This window comes from Apaloderma vittatum, unplaced genomic scaffold (assembly GCF_000703405.1).
Source record: "Apaloderma vittatum isolate BGI_N311 unplaced genomic scaffold, ASM70340v1 scaffold882, whole genome shotgun sequence".
In the NCBI taxonomy this organism is placed as follows: Eukaryota; Metazoa; Chordata; class Aves; order Trogoniformes; family Trogonidae; genus Apaloderma; species Apaloderma vittatum.
This window is the reverse complement of record NW_009705071.1, coordinates 154,004-178,004: the sequence shown is the minus strand read 5'-3', so window position 1 is coordinate 178,004 and position 24,001 is coordinate 154,004. Positions and strand designations below refer to the sequence as shown.

Genomic DNA, 24,001 nt, shown 5'->3' with positions numbered 1-24,001 from the left:
GTGGAGCTGAGGGGCGACCTGGTGGAGGGGCTGGCGACCAAGGCGGTGGATGGGCCTCACGTCAAGGTGAGGGCTGGGCTGGGGCCTGGTGGCTCTGAAAGGCACCCGAAAGGTGTGGTTTGGGGCCTCCTACCCATGGAGCTCCACGTTGGGCTGGAAAGCGTCTCCTGAACCTGATGGAGTGCTGGGGGCCTCTGTTGTGTGAGAGGAGTGAACCCCTTCCCACGGCAGTGGTAGCAGTTGCTGATGGCTCAGGAAGGGGGCAGCCCGTGGTGTGAAGTGATGAGTTTTCCAAAGGAAAGTGGTGGCAGGAGGCTGGGCTGTGGGCTCTGAAGGGCTGCCAGTGGAGGGAGTGCCACACTGACAGGACTTGACCCAGTGCAGCTGGTGCTGGGCCTGCCAGGCTGCGTCAGGGACTCGCTGCAGGAGTGATGTGTAGTGGCGTGAGTCCCGAGTCCGATACAGAGCCACAGGTGACATAACAGCTGAGTCGTGCTAGCGATGAAGAATATCAGCAGGAGAAAGGAGTTGTCATGACTTAGCTAGGTTGTGTGTAGAAAGGAGGTGAGGTGGAACATCCCCAGTGCTTACAGGGTGTCACAGGATGCCGTGGGGGTGGAGGAAAACGATGTGTGACAGTGGCAGGGTTTTTTGACAGGACATCCTGAAAACTAATGAAGAAAGATGGCAAATTGATCAGATGCACTGACCGTAACTTGCCAATATTCAGATCCAAATTAAGTTTGACAAGAAAAGGATGTTTCTGATGCCAGTGCTGTCAGTTAACCACGGTCGTCACATAACTGAAGTAGCAAAAGTGTTGGTTAGATTCCATATCCGATTGGATCGTCTCAAGTAAAAACAGACTGATTTTGCAAAATTAGCAGGGTAGAAATGTGTAGAACAGCTGAATGTACGTGCATCACAAAATACAGTATGTTCAGAAATATACTAAACCCATCTGAAAGCAGGAAAATACTGTCTGCAAAGCTAAAACTTCGATAAAAGGGCTGTCATAAGCATTCTGTTATGTCTTCTCAAAATATGTTTTTGAATGTTTGGGTTCATCGTATGACTGGGTTTAGTTACACGTATCTCTTCTTATAGTCTTTTTTGTGACTGTTAATCGGTTTTGTTTTTCAAATGTGAAAATAAGAGTTGGTGATAAATGGCACATAAACCAGGAAAGATTCAGCTAGAACTGATCTGCATTGGTTGTTGTTTGTGACCATATAGGCTCTAAGAAATTACTCTGGATACCCTGTCTTTCCAGTTTGGAGTTTCATTTAGGATGTTCTCATCTGCTTTGCACAGTGACCAAGACCTAGAACTATGTGCTATTCTCGTGTTCTTGTTAGCGTGTCTGGGAAACGTGTTATTCTGTGCTTCTGAAATCAGCATCTTGCTCAGCCTTTAAAATCTATTTGCTTCCCTTGCAAGTAAGCGTCCAAGGGAGTACCCAACCTGCAGGAAGTCTTGACAGGCTCTGCCGTGGAGCTGGTTACTAGCTGGTGCAGGCTCTGCCGTGGAGCTGGTTACTAGCTGGTGCAGGCTCTGCCATGGAGCTGGTTACTAGCTGGTGCAGGGGGTCTGTGAAAAGGTGACATGAGGGCTTGTGTGTTTAATTTGATACCTTAAGGTACACATGTGAGTACTCTGAGGCTAAGTGTCAAGGAGAGAGAGAAAACTGTATAGCAGAATATTCAGGCTACAGATTTGGGAATGTGATGTGCTAAAGTTTGGGTTTTTATCTTTTTGATAAAGACTTTGAGTTTTGAGTAGAGAACTGTTCTCATGATATATTACATATTTTAGGATCTTGTCATGGACAATTTTGCAGTGTTTCTTTGCTGTTTTTCCTAACTGTGAAAGAGAGATTAAAAAAAGGTATAGAAAAGCTCTGGAGCTTGGAATGGATGTTGTTACCCTGTCAGGGTTTGCTGTTACCTATGATTAATTCTTTTCAGTCTGAATTTCTTAAGTATTATTTTAAAACAAGAAGATGCAAATTACGGGATGATTGTTTCTCCCTTGGTTTCGCTGTTCCGGATTTATTAACAGAATCAATGATGCACTGCAGCCTGGTGCAGTATTGTCTTCAGTTACTCCCAAGTATACACATCTTCATAATGCCCTCAGCTGTCTCTCGGGAATCACCTTTTAAGTTCAATTGATGTTTAAAGTAAATGAAGAATTGCAGATGCCTAGCTTACTCTGATTTTTATGTACTGCATGACATGTGCCTAGCTGCGCTGTACTTCAGAATGTGTCTCATTATTAGGCTTGTGAATGATTCTGAGCACTGAAGCCATTGAACTATTTTAGCAGCGTCCATTAAATCCGAAGTCATAGTGCCCTCGCTGTCAGGTTCTAATGTGAGGCAAAATGGGTTGAAAAAGCTGACATGTAAGAAATTGAGAAGAACGGTGACTGCCTTACTGGAAGAATTCCATAGATTTTGAAGTTAAACCCTGAACAATGCATTGGAAGTGCTCGAGATGATGGATTGTGCAAAGAGAAGGAACATGCTGCAAATAAAGTTTAGTTTATTTTTAAGTTAGTTATTAGAAGGCAGAATCGTCACGTAGAACAAGACAGAAAAGTTAGAGGTATCCTCAGTGACAAGTTGTTATGCCATAGTAAATGTCTTTCTGTGGATGTGTAAAAGACGATGAATACTCTTGACACAAGTTTCCTGATAGTCAGATGGCAAAAATTTAGTGGCAGACTGTGTTTTTGAAGCTATGCAGCCTCTTTTTCCAAACAGTCCACCAAAAATACATACAGGAAATAGGAAGAAGAGAAATTGTTCTTCATAATTTGCCCCGGAGGTGGATTTTCTCGTCTATAAAATAAATGAAGTAGTTATTATTCTAAGCGGGAAGATGACCATTTCAAAAAAGCAGTACTGACACATAATACACTGTTTTATAATGTTCAATTACAGTAAAGCTGGGCCTGATTCTTTTTCATGTTTGAATTTTTTTCCTCTCTTAGGTTCTTGTCATATGTTCTGTTCTTTATTCCACCAAGGAACATGCATATTTTCCAGTGTCTTGATAAACGAGGTGATTTTCTGATGAGTACTTGCATGGCACAGGGTGAAATTTGCTGAAAATCTGTTTCCTGAGTATGCTTCTTCCTCTTACTGCTCAGAACCCGCTCACCTGCAGTACTTCTTTTCCTCTGCCAGCATTTTCCCCTTGAGATGTTTTATATTTGCTTGCTTATTCAATTTCAGCGTTTGAATTATGGACTCGGGTGAAAAATTCACAGCATTATTATTTCAGGTAACAAATCATTCAACTATTGCTTTTAAAATACTCTTCATCTTTCCGTAGCCTTTAGAAGAAGTCGATGGAAGGTTCAAGTTACTTGCAAAAGATAATAAAAAATACACATTTTTGACAAATTGATTTATAAAACACCTGCTTCTGTAATTAAGCAGTAGCTGGAATGTATCTGTAATCTTGTTCTTGTATTGGTCTACTAGAAAATGGAAATACCATAGTTGGTTTGGGTGTTTTTCTTCTCATAACAGCCACACCTAAACACAACAAGGACCTAAAGCTGGAATTTTTCTTAAAGCTTTCTCAGAGGTTTGAGGTTATTATACCTTTATATAATCAGTATAAACTTTAGTAGAGGCATTAGAGAAGGTAGAACTGACTTTAAGGGAGAATATTTTGTGTGTCAGGTGTACTTGGCTTTTTGAGGAGGGGAAGTATTTGTGTCATAGGTGTCTTGCCACATACATCCACAGAAAGATGCATTTATTTCACCTGGTTGTACTGCCTTGAAGGAACTGTGGTCTTGTTGATGAGGATTTAACATCTTTTCACTCAGATGAAGCAGTGGCTGTATGGGGAATCTGAAAATTGAAACAGTTTGATTTAGAGATCTAAGAAGCCCTTAACTGGAAAAACAAATGAAAGATACAAGCTTTTCTCTGAAAAAAAGTATTTGGTAGGTTATTACCTATGAATAGTCCTGTATGGCCTCTTTCGTTATTGTAGATTTTAGCTGAATTCTATCATACGTAAAGACAAATGTGCAACAAGAATTTTGAATTTTTTTGTATTTATATCTGCACTGATAAGGAAATGCAGAAATAAAATTAAATGAATCTTATTGGTGCTGGAGAAAAATTACAGAATGCGTTATATGGCCTGCTGGGATCTTGGTTTTGCCCAAACCGTCTGCAGTATTTCTAGACAGTCCTTAGCTTTTACTCTGCAGTTTGAAAGACCTATTAGAACAAGGATTACCCACTGCTGTGTTGTAAATATAAAATATTTTGCTATTTCCTCAAAACATATCAACACAGAAGCAGCTTGGGCTGTTAGATATTGGTTGAGGAAGCATTTCTATTTTGTGTTTGTTCAACAGATTATAGTAGAATAACATACAGAGGCGATTAAGTCTCTCGAAAGTGCTTGTGCACACTTTCCTCATTGTCTAAATGAGCAAAAAGCTGGAGGGGGGAGAGAAATAAAGTTGGTGGGGTTTTTTTTAGGAGTAAGACATCAAACAGTATAAAATAAAAGAGCCAGGGAAGTTTTCAGCACTACCATTACCACTGCAGTAATTACTGTTAGCAGCAAAAAAGCAGAGGAACAGTCCTCTTGGAGTTGTATCCCGCTATGGAATCCCATTTTCCTGATGAGTATGTTTTTCAGGATCTCACCTGTATTCTCTATGTCTGTTTTGAAGCTAATTTGTGGGGAAAAAATAAAACACAACAAAACAGAGACTTTTAAGCTCTTGGCAATATCAGAGTAGGTCTATGAGTGGGTATGCTCAAACGAGACATATCAGGTAAATAACTTCAAACATTGCGAAGCTGTGGAAAAACTCAGCTCTCCCGAGGCTGGCAGAATCCTGCTCTTGTAGCCCTGTCAGAGAGCTCACAAGCAGCTGACAACAACTGAGCCATCTGCTTGATCCGCGTGGAGTGTTAGTTACTGCTGTTTCGTATCATGTTTAGCCGTAAATATCTGCATGTGGATGTTCATCGGAAGGGTTATTTTCTTTTTTTTTTAGTTGTTTTGAGAGGGAAATTGAAGTAGCTCTCTCATCAGGGAGGCAGTTTTTCTTAATAAAAAAAAATAAGTTTTTCGTAAGAGTTTTCCCATTTGTTGCCCATAAATAGGGATCTGTGAAGATTGAAAAGCCTGTAATTTGCTGTCTTGTAGCAAGAACACAGAAGGCAAAAACGTAATCATAATTTATTATACTCAGCTAATAGAAACTGAAGTATAGCTGGTAATTTTTAATACTAATCTGTGTGTCTTGTTTCTCAAGGTCATGGGATGCTGAATAATAAATGTGTGGGGTTTTTTTAAATGAAATGTTGAAGATGTAATTTTATGACTAGAAAGGCCTCTGAAATGAAAATAAGAATTTACTTATCACTAAATTTACAAAATAAGAGAACCTAACCTGAGACTGTCGTTTTTGGAGTCAGGCCTTTCAGACACTTTAGCATATACTGTGATACACAACTCAGAATTTTGCTTAGATGACTTGAATTAAACACAGTTTTGGATAGTATAAAGTGGTTTGTGTCCTCCTGCAGTAAGTTTTGTCAACATACAAAAGAGCAGTTGGACTGGATGATCACTGCAGGTCCCTTCCGACTGCAACTGGTCTGATTGTTTGGTCTGCATGCTGCTCTGTTGTTTTAGAAAGCGCCGTTATTTACAACCGAAAGACTATTTCAACTGAGTTGCAATTGCTCATAAACCATATTCCTTTCTTCCAAAACCATTGCTGAAAGCACATCTGCTTCACTTTCTTCTGTGGTTGCAATTGCCTTGCTTTTACACGGCTGTGTCTTGGGCCTAAAACAGCTCTGTAGTGTGTTCGGTGGCTTGAAAAGGAGCCTCCAGCTCAGCTGGGCGTCGTTACGCCCCATCGCATGGAGCAGACTTGCTAAACCTGTAGGTGCTTCGAAGAGCCAAAACGCACGAGTCCCGTGTTCTCCGTGTGGTGTAGCTGGCTTTCTCCCAAGTCGCTCGTCACCATCTGAGCCGTGTTACTGCCAATAGAAAGCAGAGCAGCCTGTTCCAAATAATGAGTAGCACGCGTGCGGCCACCAGCATTTTCCCTTCTAGCTGCTAGATTGCAGCTTGAAATGCTGTCCCAAAAGCAGGTGGGTGATGAGAGAGCCACAGGAATCTGTTAGTTTGACCCCAGAGCTGACAATTCTAGCTTATTTTTCTGTTTTACGGTGTGCCCTTACAAAAAAAAATGAAACAATCCTGAAATACCTGGAGACTTTCACTGCTCCAAGGGTATTTGACTAAAATGATTTATGATTATTTTTGAACAACTTCAGAGCTGTGCAAAAATAAGGATTCACAGGGGAATTATACCTTCAGTCCAGAATAAACAAAACAAGCAGAATATACTTGTTTAGGACACCTAGACCTCTACAGTTCAAGAGGAAAAATGTTTTAAAAAGACGAATCTGTGTGAGAGAGGCTGCTTCAGCTAAAATTCAGCTTTTCCCAATAAAACTGCTGCTGGTGCATGCCTCGCTGAGGTTGCAGGTCGGTACCTGCTCGGTTGTACTGCCCAGGAATTGCAATTCCAGCACGACCCAGCCATGCCAGAACGAGCCCTCTTGTGTAGGTGCTCTTTTGCTGACAGTTCTGGACTGTGTTCAGTACAGTTTGTTTTACCTGCTGCTTTCTCTTTAATCCCCCAGCCTAGAAACATCAGCAAAGCCAGTTTTGCCAGTGTAGATGGCGGCTGCTCTAAGTGCAGCCAAGTGATGTGTTGTCGGAGTGTGTCAGATGCCGAGATGCCCTGAGCCAGCGGTAATTAGGCAGAAATTTCGTATCGCAGAAGTAGCTTGCTCTTTTGCAGCAGCGAGGCCGTGCAGGTTTAACATCGGTGTCCTGTAATCCCCCCCATCAGCATCAGCGGTATAAATGTGCCATAGAGCCGTTTGTTAGGCAGGGCACGGTGTCCCACCCGCGTACATCCCCTCAGCTATTCTAGTTGTAAAGTTTGGACATCGGTAATCTGGTCCTTTTTAATGTCGTCTCCTGTAGTTCTTTCTTCCCCTGCTACTGTGCGTAGGATAGTGTTGCCTTGAGACAGAGATGGCAGGAACATTTTAATCAAAGTGTCAGTGAAAAATTGTCAAGACTGTCCCTTCCTCGGGTGGATTTCATTTAGTGTGATCCTTCATTTCTCTCGGTTCTCTAGTGGTAGTTGTTGCAGATAATCGCATACGTGTATTTTTGTCAGAGCTTTTTTTTGTACTGGTGCCAGGCCTCCATTGTTTTCTGGTGGAGGCACCTTACCTTAGAAATGTATTTAAGCTGAATTTTATTTGTATTATTTCAGTTTTTGTATTATTTCAGTTTTGTGTTCATTTAACAGCTTTGGCTTTGTTCAGCCTTGTAGTGCCGTTGCAGGTGGAAGCACCATTTGGCAGGAGCCTTTCAGCTGGGTTTGGTGTGTAACTGCTAGAGAGCTGTACTGAGGAAGTAGAAACTAATTTACAAAGCTTGGGAGAGTTGACCTCATGGAAGAGTTCGTGGATACTCCCTATATTTAGAACTAGGCAATTGACATTTTCACTATTTGAAATGTATGTCAATTTATGCTTCAGTAAGTAAGCTCTTCTTTTCTTGTACATATGAGGATGCTACTGAACAAATACAGAAAAAAATAGCGTAAGATTTTCATGCATGACAGAGTCGTTTTTCATGGGTGAGTGTCTGTTTTCTTCTAGATGCTTCCGGTAGTAGTCTCTTCTGCATAAACAAAGATAGAGGCCAGACAGAAGCGTGTGCATTTCACCACCAGAATTTAGTGAGCTTAGATAGGAAAAAAGGGAAACAAGGAAAAATTGACTTTGTGCTTCAGCTATGGAAAAGAGCCAGGTTTTATTATGCATTTACCTTGCAAACTCCATGACTGTGATCATTACTGTCAGCTATACGTTAGAAGTTTTTTGGGGAGGAGTTAATTTAATTCTAATTTTTGATGACAGTAGGAAATATATTTTCCTTTTAATGAAAGTCATGAGACTACATCTCAGCTTTGGAAAGGTGATTAAGTAGTAAATGTTTTCTGGACAAGTTGTTCTTTTTTTCCTCTTGTTTTGCTTAAATGTAGCAAGCTAAGTTACATTAGTGCATAGTTTTTGTCTGTTTTGGGTACAGCAGTGGCTACTTAATAAAGGTCTGAATAGAAGGTGAAGAGGTTTTATTTTCAAATAAATGGTTATTAAGTTAGTTTCAGGTAAGCCTGCATTTCTGATCAGACTGTTGGCAAGCTGGTGGTGGTGTCACACAGTGTCTGTACACAAAGCAAATGTAAGAAAGAAAAATAAACTCTAAAATCATTAAGGGATATTCATGCTGTGCTGAGTTCAGAATACTTTCTGAACTAGAAGAATTTTAGGCAGAAAAATCTTTAATGACACAGGCAGCAGGAAATTAGTAAGGAATATAAAATTCATTATTACAATGAATGCTTCTGAAAGTATTTGATATTACAGATGGCTTTAATTCTGTATCGTACCAATCCAAATCTGATGTGATTTTTTGAGTTCTGTAATAATGTTAAGATGTTGCTTTTGTTTTTCTTGCTCAAAAATTTTCGTACTTCTAGAGAAGAAAAATTCTGCAAAGCCTATGGTTTTATCTGCATCCTGTGCGCAGATACTCATTTTCTAATATATCATCCTGGGTGGGCATGTGCAGCTCCTGTGCCGAGTTGTGCAATCCATGCTAAAGTCCAAACTGAAGCATTTTTATAGTTTACTGATGCCTAAATGTGCCTTCTGGGTTCTGGTCACCTCCAGTAGATATGTGCCTTGGAGATCTGTCAAAAGTAGAAAGATCCACGCGTTGGTCATTATGCACAATGTGCAGGAGTGAAAAACGGTGCTCTATCTCTGCAATAAAAAGCAATGGAAAAAATGTTTAATACAGTAGAGATTGACTAATAAAATGTGGTAAGGACCTGAAAAATTGTAATTTTGTGAGTTACTTTCTGCTATTAATAAGCTCGTGCTAGTATTCTTCCTACTACTGAATACTCAGAAGGGATTCCAGATGTTGAGGACCTGAAAAATTGTAATTTTGTGAGTTACTTTCTGCTATTAATAAGCTCGTGCTAGTATTCTTCCTAAGGCATAAACTTCTGAATACTCAGAAGGGATTTCAGATGTTGAAAGTTATGGAGAAATTCAAGTCCTTGTTTTTCATCAAATTTCCCATGATTTTTTTTTCACGACATTTAAATCTGAGCACGTGTGCAACCATGGCCTTATCCTCAAGACTGCTCAAATACTTCTATGTATGGTTGGCTTCTCATCTACATTGTTTTATGTTCTTTTCCTTCTGCCTGTCTGCAGTTTACTACAGACAGTGTCTTTAAACATTTTCCTTGTTTTAGTCCTGCATGAGGAAGGCTGAACTGTGATGTGGTTAATCTTTTCAAACAGATGCTTTAGTTTCCTTGAACTTCCCTGTGCTGTAGCTCGCAATAGGCAAGGTTATCTTTACTTACATTCGTCTGTTCTACCTAGCTAGCTTAGCAGATAAATTCATCTTTCTTCTGTTGGCAGGAAATGAATGGAGTTCTAAAGAACATGCTTTCAGAGTGGTTCTCCACAGGATTCCTAAACTTGGAACGGGTCACTTGGCAATCACCCTGTGAAGTACTCCAGAAAATTAGTGAGTAAGTGCTAAAAGTTGCTAATGCTCACTGAGGTGAGGTAATGCTTCTTGAGGTGAGGCAGTGCTTGTGACTGAGCAAATCTGCTTTTCGTACTGAACCACAGGCAAAGCAGAATTCAGAAACAGTTGCATTTAACATGCTGAAAAGCACACTTTAAAAACTGAATTAAGCATTCATTGTAAAAGGGGAACACTTGTCCCATAATTTGACCCTTTAGCTCACATACTGCGCTTGCAGACTGCTGTCTTTCCTCCCAACCTTCTCAGTTACTCTTCCCACATCCCCTGCTATTACTTTTCTACAAACGCAGATTCTGCAGCACAGCGTTCTCCCACTCCCTTTCCTCCTGCAGGTGTTGCTGCTGTCTCTATCACCACTGCTAACTTCTCCTCCCCACCAGCAGCACAGGTGGAGAATTAATATTTTAATGATGCAGCATGAGGCATTCAGCACTTCTAATGTAGGGAGGCTCCCCTTCCTGGCTGGAACTGGTGAGATGCACGGAATCACTTGTAAACTATATGTGAAGAGAGCATCTTGGTTTTTATAAACATTCCTTAAAATCTGCAACAGTTATTTCTCAATTTATGTCAAAGTTTTAGTGATGAAGTTGAAGATGACTGAATCAAAGTTATGTTGTGTGGCATTTTGTCTTATAAAAAGCTTGAAGAAAAATGAGTCACTAAAGAGATGGCAAAGTACAAGACTTAAATGTTGATGAGGCAAAGAAAAGAGATCTTGCACAAGCTAAATTTTCAAAATAAAAATAATTAGTACTGTTTTGCTTAATCTTCAAGATATTTTGGCAAACACGCTAGACTTCCAATATATAGTAGAGAAAAGAATGTTTTGAATGACTGGTTGAAGACACAGCAGTAGGAGTGCTGACAGACGACTCTGTAGCTTGGGAAAGCTGATTCCTTAGGGGTGTGTTGAGACTCACTCAATGGCTTGCTCATCTCAGGTAGATAGCCTGTACTGAATAGAAAGTGGAAGTGAAATCTCAGACATTTATAAGCATATCCCAAAGAAAACTAGAGAGAGTGGGTGTGCACCTTCACAATCTACTTTGTCACGATTTGCTGGTGAATTTATTTTTTTTTTCACTTACGGCCTGATTCTCCTTTTTTATTGGAGAGGTATGTCACTGACATCAATGGGAGAAGTACTGAGCTTGGAGGGTTGGCAGCTGAGCTCTGTTTTTAAATGAAAAAATACTTAAATAGCTTTACTTTTTTTTTCTCGATGAGTTCTGAAGCTGTGCATCCTGTTAGAAACTGGCTTGATATGAAGCGCCGAGTCGGGTCATACAGAAGATGCTACTTCTTTTCTCACTGTGCAATCCCAGGAGAACCATTGATAGTCTTGCATGTTGCACTGACCAGTGACATCTCCAGCAGCATCCAGGTACAGTGACTAATGCATTTCCTACTCAGCAAAGTGCTCAAATTGCAATGTACTTCTTTTAAAACCTGTAGTTCCTTATAATTTGTGAACATTTGGTTTTGTTTCTTTCTTTTTTAAGAGATGATAAAATTGGCACTTAAAAATTACAGGGATATTCTGTGTATCTCATATAAGTTGCAATTCTGGGATTTTGCTGTAGTGCAAAGGAACAAGAACAATATGTAAGAAAAGATAGCAAATGAGATTAAACTTCAAAGCAGTTGTGATTACTTCTGTAAATTTTAAACCATGTTACAATTATTTCCTTGCTAATGGGTAAGCATCACTTTTTCTATGTTTTAGTTAGATTATTGTTGTTTCTCAGAGGGGATAATGAATAAAACAGTGGGGATAAGTGTTACCACATTTGAAAGTTAGTAAGAAAGGCCCACTCCCCCATAATGATGATAATAGCTACTACTAACTTTTAATTCTTATTTTCCCAGGCCATAGTGAAAGAAGTGCCACCTTTAGAAACAGAAGATGTAGACAAAATTACAACAGCAATTTTCTACTCCATCAGTCTGACTCAGCAGGGACTGCAGGGTGTGGAACTTGGGACTTACCTCATCAAGCGAGTTGTAAAAGAGCTGCAGGTGGGTGTTGCAGGGTGTGCGGAAGATGCTGTTTGGCCAGTGCGCTCCCCTTACACTCCTGTTTTCGTTTCCATTTCGTCACTGCTCAAGGCAAGGAACTTCCAAGTTTTCCCTACCCTCGTAGCTTCTTACCAGATCAACTTTTGGAGGTGTGTAAAGAGGTGAAGGACATTTTCCGCTGTTGGTTAATGACTGCCAGATGTAGATACTGTTACACAGTTGACATGTACTGTGTGGATTACTTGTCTTTGCCTGTTCATGTGCATAGGTTGCCTAAAAGTCACAAGGCAAGGAACTTCCAAGTTTTCCCTACCCTCGTAGCTTCTTACCAGATCAACTTTTGGAGGTGTGTAAAGAGGTGAAGGACATTTTCCGCTGTTGGTTAATGACTGCCAGATGTAGATACTGTTACACAGTTGACATGTACTGTGTGATTACTTGTCTTTGCCTATTCATGTGCATAGGTTGCTTAAAAGTCAAATTAGAACATTTCTGTTGAAGGTAGCTTTCATATAGGTGCTTCTTCCAGTGTGGTCTGTTGTGTGATTCACTACTGTCTCAGCTGGGTGGAGCCTTCGAAGAGTCCCTCTTCTGGGCCCCTGATCAACATTTTATTTCTTCAGTGTACTTGACTGTTGTTGACTTGACTTTTTCAAAAATAATTCCTGTACATTAATGAAATTGTTTTCTTGTTTGTTATATAGAACTGCCTCTGATATGCAATTGTTATGCTTTGCTGGAATATGTCTATTTAAAAAAGAAAGATTTCCTTCCCCAGACATTCCTTGTGTTATAGTAAAGAAGTTGTCTTTAACATTTCTAAGTCAGAGGAATCAGTTACTTTATGCAAGTCAGGTCTATGAATTTATATAGTAGTGTTGCATGCTATGGGATTATTGGTAATAGTTTTAGGACTTGTTGAACTTCCTTCAAAGCAACTGAAGAAAGGAATGAGAATTCATTAATTTCTGTACAGAGTGGTGTGAAAGAGTCACATTTCTGTGTTGAGTACATTATTTTATTTAATAGTGCTTACTATTTAAATAATTAACAAAGCTACCACTTAAAAGTAATGATCACCACTTGTTTTTGTGTCCATTGTTCCAACATCTGGATTAGTAATGATGTCTGGAAAATTATCTGTAATTTAGAACTTCAGTGCTACTTAAAAAAATAACTAAAAATTGAATCATAGCTGGCTGCCCTGAAGTTAGTTTATTTATTTTATTTTATTTTTAATGGATATTTTGGCTGAATTTTGTTTCTTCTTGCTTTCAGAATGGTGTTTAGATTAATTGTCTAAAGTGCAGTAGTCCAGGTATAATTAGTTCACGCCATCTGTCTCATCCTGGCTGAGGGGAAATTGGAATAAATTCATGCAGTTATCTCCTTTCACATCTGAAAAATAATTTCTGCATAATTGAGTTCTTCTCATAAAATAACCCTATTGACAACATTATAAAGGAAAATAGACATATCATATTTAGATAACCCTCTTGCAAATTCTAAAATTTGATGTGCCCAGTAGAAGAGTGTTTCTTACTTACGTGTAAAAGAAATTTTTTACGTTTCAGTGTAGTAAAATCCAGCCCTTCTTCAGTGTGCATCAAACACATGATGAATAGAAGACACTTTGGCTGAGATGCCTTTAAATACGTTCTAGTAATAAAATTATTAATTCAAAGTTAAATAACTTATTTAATATTGTAAGGTAAGTGCTTTCAGTACAAAGCCAAAGATGGAGATCTTCCTCCCTACTTAAATTTCATGCACTGATTTAAGATGTTATGAAAAACATACTTTTATTAGTAAGATTTTATTTGGCCAATTGGATGTGTACTTAGTTAACTATGAAGTTGCAGCAGGACTCAGACTGCCTGTTTATATCTCTGGCTGTATAACAGCCTCTGTGTGTTGCTTCTACACCGTTGCTTTTCTTGATGATAAACCTTGCTGAGGTGCCCTTCTAGGGCTAAAAAAGCTATAAGGGATAATCCAGGCATGTTCATCCATGATGGATGTGGTTCTCCAAGACTTTCCTTCACTCTTACATGATAATATTTTTTCTTTTCTTTCCACTTTCTTTCCACTCCTTCATGTTTTCTTCCTCTTCATTCCAAAGGGTTGTTCCTGAATTCTGTAAGAACCAGCTCCCACTACGTATTTTACTTTTGTGAAGCAACCCTAAATCATCCTCCTGTTGTCAGATTTCTTTGATCCACTTCTGCATTGCCTGTTTATTCAGCTTTTGTTGCAAATAGTGTGACTCCTGTCTCAGTGGACTTCACCTCTCAGTGGAGAGAAGCCCTGTGTATTTCATCTTCAAAGTACTTACACAGTGAAATTTCTACAGAGTTAGATTGTTCAGGGCATCTCATGAGTAATACATTTGGCAGCCTGTTCTACCTGTCTCCCGAAATTTGAGAAGACCTACTTCAGTGCATTAATTGCACACACGTGCTCTCTTTCTCTCCAGTCAGGTGTAAGCGAAGGACTTCCCAAGGTTGTCTCTGCTCAGGTTGGACATAATTCTTTGGAGCAGCATTATAGTCACTTACTCTAAAAGGGACAAATGGAACAGCGGTAGTGCTGAGTTGACTTGGTGACAGCAATTGAAACAATACAGCCTCAGCAAAAAAATCTTGGGTCAAAAATTACATCTCATTAAGCAAGCTTCCAGCAGCCTTTGGAAAAATAGATAGTCGAGGTCTCCGATAGGAAGATTTTTTTAATATATATATATAACCTTTGCATGGCTTTGCAATAAACAAATCTCTATTTAAAGTGCTGCTAAATCACCAAGTGTTCCAGGTTACATAAATTGAGACTCTCTTTAACTGATAATAAAAGGCTTTAGGAAGAGGAGACCATTTGAAGGGCTTGAGGATTTTGTTTTCCATTATATTTGAATCAGTGATGCTTAATGCACGTTTATAAGTTGCCATTTGTTTAAATTAACTTCTGAGGGCATCTGTTTGGTCTGCAGAATGTTATTTGATTTGTATTTTTCCAAGGCATTACAAATTCTTATAACTTTTTTTATCCACTAGTAAAAATCCTTTATCTGAATTTGCCTTAACTTAACCTACTCTGACACTTCTACTTGTAAGTGCCGTTGTAACCTCAAATCTGAATTCTCAGCTGTCATTCTTCATGAGAGAAAACTCCAAATTGGACCTGTCGTGAATGTATATCGTTAGATCAGAAAAAGACATGCACTAAGTTAGAAATATGCTAATAGCTTTTTTTCCCCCTCTGTCAAAGCCATTAATTGGCAAGATTTTTAAAAACTGTACTGATTTTTATAAACTGTACTGGCAGGTGTATACAATATGAAGTTATGTCTATAAATTCTATTATTACCAGATTCCTTAAAATCTCATTAACGGACAATTGAGATACAACTTACTATTTTAGAAATCTGCCTGCTAATTTGTCTGAACTGTTGCCGTAGGGTGCTGCTAAACATAAACATGTGTTCACCTGCGCACGAACATTCTCACCTTCAAAGAAGGTCAAGTACAGGTTCCCTTATGAAAGTATTTCTTGCAAATGGTTTTTTATTCTGACTGTTAGGAAAGCGGCAGCAGTAGAGGCTCTGGTGAAGGTTACAGCCCTCAGTGTTAAGTGCTGTTAGTTTGAGGCACTGCTCAGAAGTTAATGGCCCCTGCTTTTGTGTCTTTTGCTAATTTAAGCAGATGGAGGACGCTTGAAGTTGAGTCACAGAAATGAGTCCTCGGTTTTATCTCTTTATGTGTGCAGTTGGCAGTTTGAGTCCTTAATCTCTACCTTGGTGTTATGGTTTGGCATTTGCCACAGGTATTGTTACGTAATTGGGGAAAGGGAAGGGATGTCATTAAGATCAGAATATGACCTCAGGGCCGTAGCTTGTGTCACGTGCAAAGGGCATCCTGGGAGACAGTGCTGTTCTAAATAGATTTTTCTTTTTTGTAGTTGCTTGCCTAAAGTTGCTACACAAATAATATAGAAGGGTTTCATAAACAAGCTTTTATTGTTATCCGAGCATCTCCTGTTTAGATTATTTTGGCTAAGGAGCGGAATGAATTCATTAGTCCAGTAATACCACTTTGGTCCCAGTTCTCCGCGTTCAAATCTGAGATTAGGCTACCTGGGCATTTTGTGCAGTGTCTTGGTTTTGTCAATGTATATAAAGCAGGGAGCAGGCAACAGAAATAAGCTCTTGTATTTCTTAAATTTAAGCTTGTGTTGTTCCCAGAAATGAATTGGATTTTGAAACAATTTCGGACAGCTAGTAAGAAAACAAACAAACCCCAAATTGGGTGCTGGAAGACAAGCAGGCAGATGCATTTCTCACCAGCTGATAGGTGCTGGCGAATGTGCAGACAGACAGACTTCTCATTAGACAGACATTTAATTCAGGATGTGTTTATAGCCGCTCTAAATGGTCTGTAGCTCTGCAGAAAGTACATCATAGCAATTCAGTCTGCAGATGACAGACACAGATAACTGTGGTGAAGCCTTTGAGAAAACTGCTTGGAATTTTATAGCCTGTGGCATTTGAGGGAGAAAACAGATAGCTGCTATGTGACTCAATAGAATGCTTAACAATTGGTGGCAGATTTTAGCTTTCTGGTTGGGCTGTTGATAATTGCTACCTTAATTTGATCTAGGTGACCTGGGGAGATCATAATTTCCAAAACAGGCTTTGCTTTCATTGATGAAAAATGTGACCTTGGACTACAGCTTTCAGAGTGCAAGATAGTTTCAGATGAGATATGGATAATAGGAGAAATATGAGCTCTTCTGCAATAAAATACAAAAAAGCCACACCAAAACTAAAAGACAACCAGAAACAGAAGTCTACCCCAAAACAAAATGAGCATCTGTTCCTTAATGGTCTGTGGGTTTCTGACAAGAAAATAAACACTAATGGATCTCCACCAATAGCCTTCAAAACTAGCACATCAATTTAGCAACAACATAAATGCGCACACTTCACTGGGTCCGTTTATTTTTCTAGAAGAAATGGCTGCCTCAGATAAGCTCCTAAACTCGAGCATTTATCAGATATGTAGTAGTCTGTACTGTAGCTTCAAAACGGCGTCATTTTCCCATCTCTTATCTCTCCGAAGAAGTAAAAAATAAGCACTACTTCCCATTTTGTATTTATTAATAGCGTAGGAGCTACTAACTTCTTGATAAGTAATTTAGGTTGGGCTTGGTGAACAGGTCACTCCTGAAAGTGACTGAGCAATGAGCAGTCAACATCATAAGGAGGCAAAGCGTCGGTTACTTAATTAGGAACTGTGCAGTGGTTACTAATGCACAAACATGGGAAGAAATCATTCGTTTTCACTTTGGTTCTTGTGGTTGGTGCACTTTTGGCTTTGCAGGCTGTGAAATGAGATTGGAATTGTTACCGTCCAGAAACAGTGAGCATGGATCAGCTCCTGTGTGAAAAGCCCTGGTTTTAGCTCTGTTGTGTAGCAAAAGAGTATTTTCTGACAGTCTGCTCTCTTACGTGGTGCAGAAGATTTCCACAGTTTGTGGTAAGCAGCCTTTTCTCTTGGGCCAAAAAGTTTTTGCCTTTTACCTGAAAGAAGAGTTTCTGTTTTGCAAATCTCAACATTACCTTCTTTCTTCACCTCTCAGGTTTTAACCCAAAATGTCTGTGAAGAACTCATGAAAGAGACCTTAGCAATATGTTCTCAAAGGCGCTATCTTTTATAGGATGAGTAAGATAGTTAGGAAAAGAGGAAGACCTTTAAGGAATGTAATCCCATCTTCAGGTCAAAAAGAAACACATCCTGTATTCCTTGGATCCCTCCCTAGAGGAATATAGCCTCTAGTAACCTCCTTCTACTTTTTTTTCCCCCCCACCTTCTTTTTCCCCTGCGCTGCACAATAGTACCGTCTGTACTCCCTCTAGCAGCACACCTAGGATTTCTCATTGACAGGACACTAAGTTGAAAACTTTTACCGTTTTACCCATCTCTGGTGTTCTCTGTGTTACGGACTAAGGAGGAACTTTAAAGCACAACAGGAATCATAGAATGTCATAGGCTGGAAGGGACCTTAGAGATCATCTAGTCCAACCTCCCTGTCATGGGCAGGGACGTCACCTCTTGACTAGACCAGGCAACACATGGGGACCAAGCGGTAATCGAACCTGCGACCTTGGTGTCGGTCATTGTTGTCAGCATCGCGCTCAAACCACTGAGCTAACTGGCCCCCTAATATGAAGGTATAAAGAATGAAGCCCCATTTGGAAATGTAGTCTCTTTTGGGGCGAGCTTTCTGCTACTTAAGGATGCTGATCAAACCACTGAGCTAACCGGCCCCCTAATATGAAGGTGTAAAGAATGAAACCCCATTTGGAAATGTAGCCTCTTTTGGGGCGAGCTTTCTGCTACTTAAGAATGCTGACATGAAAAGGATATTTCTCATTATAGATTCCAGGAATGTGTTTCTGCACCTTAAAGTTCCTTTGCAGGTCTGTCACATCCTAGTGAGTTGCCATCCGTTGTTAGTGTGCAATGGCAGAAGCGTTCTGGGTCACTGGGTCTTCAGAAGGGAGTTGTGGCCCTCCCTTCTGGGTAGAAATTCATCCGGCCACGGCAGGAGGTGACATGCTAAAGGTCAGGGTACTTGACAGCAGACTGTCTCAGCAGCAAAGCTACGTCTGGTCACAGTAGAGTCACCGCTGGTCAGCTTTCAGTGCGCTGGTGGAGAATGAAGGTAGCAAGTGACACTGCTTGTTACAGCTTGACAAAACTGAAAACTATCAGCTTTTTCTCCAGGAATGAATATCTTGAAATGTTTTTTCCCGTAGCCTTTAAAAATTCACTTCTGTGCCATCTTTCTCCCTTCTCCTGCTCCAGGAGATCTGTGGTTTAGCACTGATGGTGTTGTCTTTGGTGGGAGCTCGTGTTCAGTCAAGGAAAGTGTAGCCGACAAGGGGACGTCTGAGCGTAACTCTACCATACTAAGTAAGATCCCACTGCTTTAAAAAAAAATGGATTCCAGGTGTGATGATTAGATACACTCCTTGACTGAGAAACACTTAAGGAGGTGGATGAAAGGTGGCCAGAGAAGATTCAGTGAGTGCATTTGGTTCTGTATTCAAATTTTATAAAGTTATTTTGAATTGATTTGTGGATAGTCTTTATATCCATGGGGAAGTATTTAGCGTGGGTTTGGGAGTGGAAGGATGTTTGAAGTCTGCAGAATTGCTTTGTTCTGTTCTCCTTTTTGCCCTTTTTCTTCCCCCATGTGTATATATAGATTTATAAGAATTATGCTTCAGAATTACTCTTAAAAATAAAACCTCATGTCCTTTACTGGAGACTTGAAAGTCACAGGAGATCAACACTTTACTAATATTGCACTGTCTGACCGTGGTAGCTGTAGAACGAGAATATGACACAGGATCTCCTGGGTGCCCTGATTACAAAAAAATAGTTGGTTTATTGAATAAGATAGAGTGAATGTTTTTATAAATAAATAAATAAAAATGTGTTTTTTCTTAATCCAGTTCTCTAATGAGATGAAGTGAGGTGTTTCCTGGTAACTTGGTCTGTCATTCTTATTCCTGTCTGGTCCCAAAAGAAGAAGTTTTTGGCTGACATATCTATGTAACAGACTAAGAACTTGAGATAAGGAGAGCGAGTGAGATTATCCAGTTAGTGCAGTCAGGAGTCACAGAACTGAAGAGGTGGCAGCTTGGAGCTGGCTGGTGTCCCGTAGTGCTGGGAGCTGGCAGCACAGCAGTAGCTGTTTGGGAAGCTCTGTGTGGGAAGGAAAAAAAGATGTTGTAAATAACCAGCTGAAGATTATTGCAGTTATGGAAGTCACTAGAAACGGTGCTTGGCTGCGGTGCCTACCGGAGGAGTGCCAGGCCTGCGCTCCGCGGCGTCTGCATCCTGGTGCAGCAGGACCTGATGGAGTGACGGGAGGGGCACGGCGGCACCGGCGGACGCAGCGGCGCAGGCGCTGCTCAGCCAACCCAGCAGCCGGTGTGCCATTAACGTTGGCTGGTGTAAGGTAGCGTTGGAGCGGTGATGACTTTTTAATGGTTATCTTGGTAATGCTGAAAGTAGAAAAAGTGCATCTTGTAGTCATTTAAAGACAATTTTCTGTTGACGTTAAGATGCTTCTGTAATGTTGATGAATGTCTTGGTTCTTAGCACTGCATCCCCTGTGAACAGTAATTAAAACAACGCTGTGGTTGTTTCAGTTCAGCCCCGTCTTCTCTCTGTTCCTTCCCTCCTTCTTCGGCAGGGTTGACTGATACAATTTTCGTTAATTGCAAGTGACAGTGAGTTTGACAACCTTCCCTGTTTGTCACAGTGGTGTACCGCAAAACTAGCACATAGCTTTCCTTATGTATCCTGTGCTTTGCGGGATCACATACTTAATAGTTTGTACTCATAGGAGTAGAGAATAAATTTTATTTTGTTAAAGAGAATACTAAACTCTGCGGTTATTTATTTTTTTTTACTGCAAATATGTGTTTCTTATTTTGCTATCTTTATCAATGCAGTTTGTAGTTTGGGAATGGCATGAAAAGTAGCTGGCCTGGATAAAGAACCACTTTCAAAATTTCAGGAAATACTTCTTTCCATTAAAATCTAGACATTGTACCTCTCAGTGTTACAATAGATAAATTACAAACTGCTCTTGATCTATAAAAAGATAGTTACGTATGAAAAATTAATGATATTTAAAAGATTTCGAAAACTTATATGTTTATTTAAAAAAACCCCACAGCATTCATAAGAATAACTTCTTTATGGCACGCAATTGTGTTTGTTTATTTCTGCCTATAAAATGATACACCAGAACATAGTGGTGGTAGGTATTGCATAAGTACTTCTATATAGTTTGTGTATGTGGACTGTATTTCGGGCAGTGTTAAAAATTTCTTTGTGCTCCAAGTGCTTTCTAGTCACTAACCTATTACCGGCAGGGTGATATTTTTATTTTTTTCTGTCTGTGTATCAGTTAGTTCTCCAAATCCCTAGTCTTCTCTTGACATCAAGTAAAGGGTATCAGCTGTTCTTTCACTCAAACTTCTCATTGTCAATCAGGACAAAACTCATGAATTTTTGTCCCTCTCCCTTTGTCTGCAGAAAGAACTGCCTCAGATAAAAGCTTTTTCTACTCTTTCACCCATCCCGGGATTCACAAAATGGCTTGTTGGTGTCCTCTCCTCACAAACAAAAGAACTGGAAAGAAAGGAACTTTTTACAGAATCAGAATGGCAAGAAATCTCTGAGATCACAGGAGACTCTACTAGTGAAACACTAAAGAAACTCTTAAATAACAATGAGTGGGTGAGATCAGAAAAATTAGTTCAAGTGCTCCATTCACCACTTATGAGACTCTGTGCCTGGTATTTGTATGGAGAGAAACATCGTGGCTACGCTCTTAACCCTGTGGCAAATTTTCATCTTCAGAATGGCTCCGTCATGTGGCGAATAAACTGGATGGCGGACACAAGCCCTCGGGGCATCGCTGCTGCTTGTGGCATGATGGTCAACTACCGCTATTTCTTGGAGGATACGGCCAGTAACAGTGCAGCCTACCTGGGGACTAAACAAATTAAAGCCTCGGAGCAGGTTCTTTCCTTGGTGTCTCAATTCCAGCAGAATAGCAAGCTTTAATTAAATGTTATGAAAAGTAAGAACGAGCATTCCTCGCCTGTAAGGAGCTGTCGTATTTTGCGGTGTTTGTATTTAAATGAGAACGTCTCTTATACAACAAATCTAGTCAGCACGGTACAGTGCAGAGTCACCTAGATGATCGGTTGTCTCGCTTACAGTGCCATTTATTCAACACCTGACTGGCTGTGATTGAGCCAGTGCAAGTTTTAGACATCTGATATGTGCAAATGGGTTGGAGGTTTGTATTAAAGGATGCATAAAATGATCTAAATCAGTTGCAACTCAGTGGTAACTTCAATGGAAAACACATGAGCCGAACCATTATTTTGTTGTTAATAATCCTGTATAAACTGTGTCTCTGAAAGGAGCTGCACCTCTTCGTCCTAATACTGCTGTAGGTAGTTCAGAACCAAAGTACCTGGAAAAAAGTACTGAATGAAGGTAAATTTATAGTCGAACATATTAGCAAAACAGCAATCTACAGTTTTATTTCAATAATATTTATCTTTTTCACCATCAAAAATTCTCATGTAAAGCCTCTTGATATTTTCAGTTTTGCAAACTGACTAAAAATCTCACTGAATCCTTACTTTACTTTGCTGGAGCATGGGAAAACCTCGTATTAATGTTAAAAAGTCAGGATCTCGCAGTGCAGCAGGTATGTAGTATTACATTTGTACTTTTGTCTGCTGAAATACAATGAGCAAGAAGCAAATATTCAAATACCAAAAGGGAATAAGAGAGACTGATACTTAGGCATCAGTTAAGTTTTCAAATATGTATATTTAACTTTGACTCCGGTAATTTTTTAAGTTGATTAAGAGCTTTTTTAATAAAGAAGTTGGTGTGACCCGTAAACCAATAAAATAAACTTTCTCAGTAAATCATGTCTTATGTGTTTCAGCATAAACCTTCCTCCACCTAACAGCCCTTCTCGATAACAGTATCGCCACAGTGGAAGGACCATCCTAACAGAATTTTGTGCTGGTTTGTAATTTCTGACCAGACATAGAACAAATCAAATTCCAACCCCATTTTCCAGAAAAGAATTATAGGGAAGAATTGAACGTGATGGAGCTCCTGCTTGTGTGTGAAAACAGAAGAGAAAAAAGCTTCAAGAGTCCAATTAGTCATTCTTCTGGTATGAAATTATATAATTGGATATACTTTTTTCACATTCATTATTAGGAAAGAAATCGCATGCTCCAAGCTGGTTCATTTGCAACACTGATAGATAAAGGAGAGGGTCTGTTCACTGCTGGTTATTGCCTTGAAAGCGAAGACATTTTTATACAGCAGCTGATCCTCTGTGGCAGTGATGCCATGTTAGCAGTGGCAGCTCTGCTGCGCACTGATGGGTGCTGGCGTTCGGACGTGTCAAATTACCCACAGGAGTTTCTCTCAAACTCAAACCTGTACCCTGTGGTGCCAGGACTGGTTGCTCAGCTGCTTGCCAGTGGGGTTTAGTTGACACGTCATGAACAAGGCTACCCCTTCTCCCATACCTCATGCATGTGACACGTTTCTCTACGTATTGAATTACCCATCACTCCTGCATTAGAAGTAAAATCAATTTACTTGTATTCACCGGAGCTGTTCTAAGGTGTTTTGAGATATGGGGCTGAGAAGCAGATTACAGGCGAAGATGTAGCAGCACCTTATTGGAGGTATTGAGGGAGTAGATTTGTTAACGTGACATCTGTTGTCCATCAGAATCGCAGCACCTCCAGAATTATTTCAAGAGTTATGGTTTTGGTTATTGGTTGTGTTTTGCTTTCTGAGGTCACTTCATCTGTTACATCCATATTAGCAATGTGAGGCCAAAAATTCCTGCAGTGTAGTCTGTATCAGAATCACAGTACTAATCCAAGTGCAAGAGGATCATTTGAAGATGAAGGTGGGACAGTCTGCTCGTACAAGCCATCAGCTAGTAAGTGCTGTTAGTTTTCTTTCATTGATCATTGGCTCTTAAGTATCTCGCCGTGCTTGGATTTCCCAACATGCTACTAGAGTGATTTTACCATGAACGATGCTGCCAGTTTACCCAGGTTGCTACAGTGTGTTGCGAGCTCTGTACTGCCCTGCGTGAAAGCTGCTGTGGTACATCACAACAGAAGCTGGCGCAGCTTGGGCGCATCAGATCGGTGCTACAGCCCTTCCCCTTTACCATCCTGAATACTAGAACCTCTTGAGAGTCAGCTGTTTTGCAACTGATACATTAGCAAAAGTATCCCTATAGTTGCTGAGGGGTAAGCTGTTAGAAGCAATGATACTGATAGCTGTAGAATAATACCCAAAGGTACGTCTTGTGGTTGGAAAAGTGTCATTAATAAGAGGGCAATAGCTTTAAATCTATCACTTCTTCCGTTGTTTGATTCTAAAATGGATGCATTATTTGGTAAGTTACAGCTTTCTACTACTGGCCTACGTCTGCTTTTCAGCAGCCTTCAGAGTTTTAATTTTGTTCTGGTGTTCAAGCAGGGTGACGTAGAAGTGGGTTCAAGTGCTATTCTGCTGACATGAATGTGACTCTAGGTTATGGTCTAACACTGAAGCAGCAAACAGCTGCAAAATGTGAATTATCTGGATCATTACATAGGACTA

General features: G+C 40.0%; 1 protein-coding gene across 1 annotated transcript; it reads left to right on the top strand.

The window, feature by feature from the left end:
• Positions 1-3: 3 nt before the first annotated feature.
• Positions 4-21,490, top strand: MLYCD (malonyl-CoA decarboxylase; the record flags this gene model as incomplete). Its single annotated transcript, XM_009865246.1, has 5 exons — positions 4-66; positions 9,596-9,708; positions 10,959-11,115; positions 11,601-11,750; positions 20,864-21,490. Coding segments are annotated over 5 exons (1,017 nt in total), but the record flags the coding sequence as incomplete, so codon positions are not given.
• Between the last annotated feature and the right edge of the window lie 2,511 nt (positions 21,491-24,001).